The following is an 8944-nucleotide window of genomic DNA, read 5'->3' on the forward strand; positions in this document are numbered from 1 at the left end:
AAACCGGGATCCGGTGAACGAGGTGATGACCATAAGCACGAGCAGAGTCGTGAGCAACCGTATGCATAAAATCATGTTCATAAGTCATTAAACAAATAAGAAATTCATATGTGGAAGTCGAAGTGAAAATAGCACTAAGTTTCTTCAAAGGCCATTTAGGACGAACAAAGCCATGGCCCCACGAACGGGTGCCGCCCCTATCCGAGCCCGACTACGTTAGTTAGGGAAGGTTATGCCTTATGAAGTTACCTATTATGTTTCGGGCGATCCGAGCTCGTATGCAAAAGTTCCACGGACGTTTGAAGTTCCGGACCTTTATAGTCAAAATTTTTTATAAAACCTTTGAAAATTCAATCTTTTCGAAAACATAAAAATCTTATTTTGGTCCCATTAAAGAAGAGATCTTACGGAACGAACAAAGTACATACCTAAGCTCGGATTCTAAGAGTGGAATTACCCAAGTGCTCGGGTCATAGCCTAATAGTACTAAGACATGCCAAAGAAAGAAAGGTGAGCTTTACATACCTTGGCCGCCCTTTAGGCTAATCCAAACTTGCGTCTCAGCTTCTCGCGATCTACAAAATGTCATTGGACATCCAACATTAGCCATGAGCATTAAAGAATCCAATTCCAAGCCGCCACTTCTTTTATGTAAATTTCGGCAGCACCTCCCCTATATATTCACCAATCCCGAGAATTAAACTCGGCCAATTTCATCAACACAATACCAACCAAACATTTTAACAACATCACCATTCAATTCAAAATATATTGCAATGCCATTAACTCTTATCCAAACACTTCAACAACATTCCAGATGTTTAATTCAACCTCACATATTCAAACTAACATCAATACTTACATATTCAACAATAATCCGCGGTCATTCAAATACGATTTAAGAACGTTCCAAGCAACCCATACAATATTCAAAATAATCTGTCCAATGTACCACATGACCCGAGTTCATCCAAATTCCATAGGGACACAACATTACATTTCTTTCTTCCAAATTCACATACTACATCAACAATTCCATACGTTGACCACATTATTTTCATCAAAACACGAAACTATATTCAAATCATGTTGGCTCCCAAAACAGCCCTTGGCCATTTCAATTTCAACATGAGCCATTAAATCATCATTCTTACCATAGAATTTACAACAACAATAACCAAGAACACTAACTAAAATCAATTCATTCTTTCTACACCAACAATCCATTCCCCACGGCCACATGCATACTACATATTTTCATGAGTTTCATTCACTTCAACATATTATAACATGCTCCCAACATCCTTTACGATATCAATCAAGCACTAAATAAAATCGTTCATCATGCCTTTGCCAAACATCATGCACACGGCTATATTTCCAACACCACAATTTCATGACTTCCATTCATTTCCATGCATTGTAACACGCTCAAGACATCCGCAAGACATACAAAAGAGAATTGAATCATACCTTTTCCTCTTGCTTTCTTGATGCTCGGCTAAGCTTGCTTCTACAAAACAAGTGGTTCCTTCCTTCCAACAACTACTCCACAAGATAGAGGACCTTCCAATTAGTAGGGACCCAAGAGAAAAATAATTTTCCTTGATCAACTCCAAAATCGTTCGGCCACCATGGCACTCGAACTCCCTTCTCTTTTCTTCCATGTTTCTTGAAAAATTCTAGGAAAAATAATGACTTGTGTCTTATATTATTAACCACACACACATATATATATTATCGGGGGCACATGGCCGGTCATGTGCCCCTATTTTCCATCCAATTTTTCTTCAATTTTTCAATTCCTCTAGAATTTTCTTTAAATAAAAAAAAACAACTAATTCCTTGACTTGGTCAACTTTTGCCCACATATTTGTATATCTTGCACCATAAGATGAACACATACCCCCTTTAATGGCTAGAATTTATTGGCCATTTCATGGAAATTATTTTCCCAACTTTTAACCTCCAAATTTTTTCCATAATGCATTCTTAGTCCCAAATCTTTCCTTAATGCTTCCTTCCAATAAAATCATAAACCATTTGTCATAAAACAAAGTCGAGAGATAACCTTGTCCATAATTCTTCGCAACCAACTTAAAAATATTCCGACGTGCGAAATGCGAGATATAACATTTCACTAGAGACACTTTAAACTATTTCAATTTCCTGCCTGAACTTATCTAGCTGCTCCTTTCCTGCATTTTCACCTCCTCTATTTTCATACTTGTCAATGATGCGAAAACTAAACCCTGCAAACCTACAAGAGGCATAAGACAAGGGGGCCCCATCTCTCCCTACATATTCATACTATGAATGGAGAGACTCAGTAGAAATGTTAACCACCAAGTAGCCCTGCTAAATTGGATGCCCATATCCACCTGTAGAACTGGACCAAAACTCTCTCATCTATTCTTTGTTGATGATCTCACACTATTTGCCAGAGCCAACATAAAAAACTGCACAATCATTATCAACACTCTGACAAACTCTAGCCTCCAATCTGGACAAAAGATCAACTATGCCAAGTCAAAAGTGGTTTTCTAAAAAAATTGCACTGTTGCTAACATGGAACTATACTCCAATGGCTTGGGTACTAGAGCTAACGTAATTTTGGCAAATATCTAGGATTTCCAATCTTGCACCAGAAACCTAAAAAATCTAATTATCAATTTATTCTAGACAACCTGAATACCAAACTTGCTGGGTGGAAAACTAAGTTTCTTAACATGGCTGGCAGAACCACCTTAGTTAAAGCTTCCTTAAGTAGCATACCCAACCATTTTATGCAATATACTAAACTGCCTAGAAAGATTAACCAACATATGATAGAACCCAAAGAAACTTTGTGTGGAGAACCACTACCGAGAAGAAAAAGATGCATTTTATAGGATGACAAACTCTTACTAGACCTAAGCATGAGGGTGGCCTGGGTATGCAGAAAGCTGACATAAAAAACAAGGCCATTCTTACAGGGCTCACTTGGAGACTTATTAAAAATCCCAACTCACTTTGGGCTTCAACCCTTATTTCTAGAAACTGTAGAAATAGGAACACCACTCAATGCTCCAGGACTTGGAAAATTATCCTTGAACGATACAAGTAGTGCGTACAAGTGCACATAACAGTAGCTAACAAGGTTGATAGGTGCACTCGGGATCGATCACTCGGATCCCTACAGCCCAACCTTTAGAAGTCGACATAGACCCGAACACATACGAGGAAAACCATAAGGTCCTAGACTTACAAACTAATGGTGACTGGAACTTTGATAATCTCTTGACCTAGTTGCTAGCACCAAACAGCTCATTAGAAATACTTACCAAACCGCTTTACCCAATAGGGAAGACTCTAACCATCAGAGACTCACTAATAATGCAATCTTTAGTATAAAATCTGCTTACTCACTTCTGAACAAGGCTCATCTAGAGCAAACTCATCCTTGCACCAGAAATTTCAACTGGATCTAGAAACTTAGAACCCCTAACAAGATCAAATTCTTCATTTGGTTACTCAATCACAACAGGCTTCCCACTTCCTCTTACTTACATTCCATTGGCTTTAATATCAACCATTCTTGTAGGGAATGTGGTCACCATCGCAGGATATTAACCACATCTTCTTTGCATGTGATAAGAGCAAGCAGCTATGGCATACTGTCTCCCAAAACAATATCGCTAATAATGTCACAGCCGCAATTTTCAATAGTCTCTCCTTTTTGACTAGCAACTGGAATAGGATTAGGAACCTTGACTTTGATCACCTAATCAACTAGGGAAATCTTCTTCCATTTCTGATGTAGGGCATTTTCCTGAAGAGGAATGGCAACCTGTTCAACAACAAACATGATCACTCTTCCTTCAGGCATCTCTATAGTCAAGCTATAGAATTCTCACTAGTTTGTTCTCCACTGTCCATAGCAAAAACCAGATCTAGGGTGTTCTTTAAATGGAAGCCACCAACTGCAAATCATTTTAAACTCAACCCTGGTAGGGGGGAATAAGAGGAGTAATAAGAGACTCCCATAGGCAATGGGTGATAGGATACATGAAGGGCCTACCCCATACTACTAATAATCTTGCTGAACTAACCAGTCTTATGCAGGGTTTAAAAATTACAGTGGAGCATAATTTAAAACCGATTGTGATCGGCACTAATTTAACAGAGGTAATAGCAATGATAAAGCATGGACATCTCCCTTATTACCACATCCTTACTAAATGCGCAGTACTTGCTAATGGTGTTGGACCATCCGGTACTAAAGCATGAATACCGGGAGTAGAACAAGGTGGCGGACCTAATGGCAAACGTAGGAGGAAGGGAACAACTTTTTGAGGAACCCAGACTCTACCCAAGTCGCCCCTCCCCCCCCCCCCCCCTCGTTTATGATGTATATTTTGATGATGTAATGGGTATTGTTTATAACGAACTTATTCCTTTTTGTGATGGCCCTCTAATGAGCGAAAATTCTGAACATATAAGGGGCATGGATACCCCAAGTATTTTGTAATTATTCTCTATATATATTAGAAGTATCCGATTAACCCAAAAAAATAAAAAATTACTATGAACCATTTGGATACGATTTTTTTTTTCAAAAAATTCAAATTATTGTTTAGTTATGCATTGAAATGATTTATCAGGTTTTGAATATAAGGTTTTCAACTTCGAAAAACAAATACTAATCAATTTTTCAAGTAAAACTTTTTCCACTCGCAAAACTTTAACATTTTTTCAAGTGAAATTCATGTCCAAACATAATTTCAACTTTAAAATACTGCTTACTTATTTTCTTCAAATATTACTCAAATTATATCCAAACGCATACTAAATTTATATTTCTTCTCCTTTTTATTCCTTTTCATATTTACTTGCCTTTTCCTATGCTTTTAACACACCCAATTCGGATTAAAAAAGGAAAAGAACAATTATTTCCTCAAAAACTAGCCCTAGGTTTTTATACGTTGTTGCTACTGTCTAACGCAATTTATTAAACTTTCAAATATAATTTTTTAACTTCAACATCGAATAAAGTACTATTTTTTTTTTTTCCAAAGTATTGCTCAACTTATGTCCAAAAGCCTACTAAAAATTTGTATTTCTTCTTCTTTTTCTGTTTTATTTTATTTCATTTACCTGCCTCTTTCTATACTCTTTTGCCACACACCCAATCCAGGCTTAAAAAAAAAAAAAAGGAGGAAAGAAACAAAATAACAATTGTATTTCCTCTCAAATCTATCTAGCCCTACTAGGTTTTTATACGTTGCTGCCCACTGTCCCGATCCCTCTCTCTTTTCCCCCAAAACCCTTCCTCCTCCATACTCTCTTCACTTTTTCCAGATCTTCAAACAATGAAGAAAAGACTCAGAGAGTCCAAAACTCCCCTTATTGACACTATCATAACAACACAAGGCGGTGGCACTTGTTTAATAAAACATTTAGCTTCATGTAACTCTTCCATAAGGTCTAAAGCCTTCACACATCTCCAAACATGGCTTATAACACAAACTCAACTCACTGATGATGATATGAAAAAGCTTTGGAAAGGTCTTTTTTACTGTCTTTGGCATTCTGATAAAGCACCTAATCAATCTTTGCTTATTAACCGTATTTGTTCTATGGTCACGAATCTTGATTTTAGTCTTTTTTTGCATTATTTTACTGATTTCTTGATTACCCTTAGAAGAGAATGGAATGGTATTGATCATTTGAGGTTGGATAAGTTTTACTTGCTTATTAGGATGTTTATTAGGTCTGTGTTTGAGTTGATGAAGAAGTGTGGTTGGGATTTGGAGATGATAGGGAAATGTAGTGGGGTTTTGGAAGATAACGCGTTTCTCGCGACGGATAATTTGTTGGGTCATGGGGTTAATTATCATATTGCTTCTGTTTTTCTTGATGAGTTAAAAGGGTGTTTTATTCCGGTCCGAGATGACGTGGTTGTTTGTTTGTTTAAGCCTTTTTTGAGTGTGTTAGGGAAGTCTGAGGATAAAATTATGGTTGGGAAAGTGAAAAGTTGTGTTTTTGAGGAGTTGTTGAGGATGGGGAGGAGTTTGTTGGAGAGGAGGAAGGAAGGTGTGGAGGGGGATGAGAGCTACGGTGACATGGCATTTGGGGTTATTGCGTTGAAAACAGGGTTTTCGGGGAAGCTTTTTGAGGTTGGTTCGTCGGTGGATTGTGTTCAGGGTAATAGGAAGGTGGTTTTGAAGTTGCACGAGGAGTTCTTGAGGTTGGAGAAGGAGTTTGAAGCTTCGGGGATTGAATTTAGTCTGCCTGAGGTGAATGAGTTTGTTGATGACGGTGAAGAGGTGCCTCAGTTAATACCGATTGAGAATGGTTTGACTGGTGAAGTGGGTGATTCGGAAGTGGCCAAGGATGAGAATGATGATGAGACTTTAAGGAAATGCAAGAAGGTGAAGAGAGCAGAGGATGGAGGTAGTAAAAAGGCTAAGAAGAAAGAAAAGAAAAAGAAGGTTTCCGAGAATGACACTTTGGTTGAGGAGAATGGGATCAATGAGCTCGAGAGTAGTAAACAGAGGAAGAAGAAAAAGAAGGTTTGTGAGAATGGAACTTCGGTTGAGGAGAATGGGACCAATGAGATCGAGAGTAGTAAACGGGGGAAGAAGAAAAAGAAGAACAAAAAAGGGCTTTCAGATAATTTACCTGTTGTGGAGAACAAAGAGGAGAATATGATTGCTGTTAATGGTGATAGTTCCTACTATGAGCTGGACATTGAGAACAAAGTGACTTTTAATGAAGATGTGATGTCAAATCTTCAGATGCAGTTTGAAAAGGTTGCTGCTGAAGTTGCTTCAGACGATGACGATAACAATGATTCATATCACACACCTACAATTTCTGTGAAAAAGAAGAGAAAGAGAGGGAAAAAAGCTGAGGAAATAGAGTCATGTATCTCTCTCATAAGTGGTGAAGGGGATGCTGGTGCAAAGAGCGCAGAGAAAAGTTCAAAGAAGGTTAGGTTTGCTATGAAGAACAACCTGGTATGGAAGCCAAACAGTCCAATGCCTCCACAAAACTTACGGTTGCCACCTACTGTTACTCCCCGAGGTAGTGCTTTGAAGAAGGGAGTGCCCCCCGGCCCCGTTAGAGAGATGTCTTCCTCCACCAAGAAGATGAAACAGAAAAAGAAAGGTCGCAAGATACTAAGGACTGTCTCCCCTGCCATGAAGCGACTGAAAAGGATGAAAGTGATGTCTGCTTCGTAAAGTCTAAGTTGGCCGCAGGTGCTTGTTCGTTAACTATTTTTTAAAATACATTGTGTTATTTGAGATTTTTTAAATCCCATCCGGGACTGATATTTCTTCTGCTTAGGATTGTTGGTAGTTTTTTTCCGGATTAAACACTAAAGTTCCTTCGAAGAAATTTGTTTAAGTAGAGTTGGTCTTTGAATTACTCTGTTGTTGTATGACGGACCATCATGTTAAATGCTTTTATGCTTCTTTCTCCTTTTTCTTGGTCCTGTGATTGAAAACTGCTATATATCCTCTTTTTGATTAGGATTTATCTTTTATGTTCGGCTTCGCCTTTTTGGTGCTGACATGATAAAAGCCTTAACTTTCTTCCCTGCTTTCTTACCAAAGGATATACTACCTTCTATTAGAAGAGGTTCACTTTAGGGACTTTGTAAAATTCAAGTCGACGCTTTGTAGTTTTCGTTAAGTTAGTGCAGGCAATTCTTGGTTTCATGGGGATGGAAGCTTCTATACTGATAATTTTACGAGGAACTAAACTGATAATGAGAAAATCAGCTTGCAATAGTGGATTTGCTAGCTTGACTTAAGAAAGTAGGGTGAGTAATTAAGAAGAAAAATTAGGTTGCAGATTTATGTCCTGGCAGGTCATCAAAAGTTTAACATGTGTAAAGTCATTTGCTCTTTTGTGATTAAACTCAATTTAGATCCTGCATTGACAACAAATATGATATTTACTCTTCCAAGCAAATTCATAGAGGTGGTTTAAATTTCTAAGCACTTGATTAGAAAAAAGCATGAAAGTTGTAGAGAATGATATGCAAGGGAGGAAGTTTCTGCTCATCATACTCCTGTTTATAGACCAATAGAGCAAGAGAGAAAAGGTAACATATGTTTATTTGCTAATCTGTATTAAGAACATGTTCTAGTGTAGATTAACGTATGTTTCTAGTTTATTCACAGTTCACACTAAATTTGGTTCGAGGAGGACAGAGAAAGGAAAGGGGGTGGGGAGCGGGAGACTTGCCAAATGGGATGCAAGTATGCTTCGTGTCCAATTTAGGATAAGTTGGAAAAGCTGACATAACCTGTCCCTACTTTACATCCCCTATTTCACTTCCTTAAGAATCAAGAGAATTAATTCTTGCCTGTTGAATCCATTAATAGTACCTTGTGCAATGTATAATACATATTACAACTTCAAGTTTCTGAGATAATGCCTAGGAGTCTAGGACACTGTTAGAGAAGTGTAGATTATATTCATTTCCCTTTACTTTCTGGTCTTTAACCCAAATGACCAGATTAATTTTTCTTTACCTATGATTTTCTAGAACTTCGTATTCTTACCAAAGGGGTTACTTAATTAGCTCGGCTTCCTTTTTTTTGTTTTTAGATGTGGAAGAGTAACGTTTCTATGCTTGTTGAATTGCCTTTTCCTTGTTAATTTATCCTTGAAATTGATATATTGCTTCTTCCTTTCCTATGTTACACTTTCTCACTCTTGAAATGATAGAGAGTACATTCCAAAAGGCATCAATTCATTGCAACTGTCCTTTTCAAGCAGAACAAGGTTGCCTATTGGGTGTTTGGTATATTTTATCCGATTGCGACATGCTATGCTCTGCGGAAGTGCGGAACTAACATAGAAGTTAAAGAAAGATGCCAGTGAAGAAAATAAAATGAAATTATATGTTTGTTAGTTTTAAAAAAATGAATTTATGTTTGTTATGTAA

General features: G+C 37.6%; 1 protein-coding gene across 1 annotated transcript; it reads left to right on the top strand.

The window, feature by feature from the left end:
- The first annotated feature begins 5178 nt into the window (after positions 1–5178).
- Positions 5179–7469, top strand: LOC132045504 (uncharacterized). The gene has a single exon (XM_059436090.1). The coding sequence runs from the start codon at positions 5352–5354 to the stop codon at positions 7224–7226; it is 1875 nt and encodes a 624-aa protein (XP_059292073.1). The 5' UTR covers positions 5179–5351; the 3' UTR covers positions 7227–7469.
- The last annotated feature ends 1475 nt before the right edge of the window (positions 7470–8944 follow it).

The sequence above is a fragment of the Lycium ferocissimum genome, unplaced genomic scaffold (genome assembly GCF_029784015.1).
Source record: "Lycium ferocissimum isolate CSIRO_LF1 unplaced genomic scaffold, AGI_CSIRO_Lferr_CH_V1 ctg6845, whole genome shotgun sequence".
In the NCBI taxonomy this organism is placed as follows: Eukaryota; Viridiplantae; Streptophyta; class Magnoliopsida; order Solanales; family Solanaceae; genus Lycium; species Lycium ferocissimum.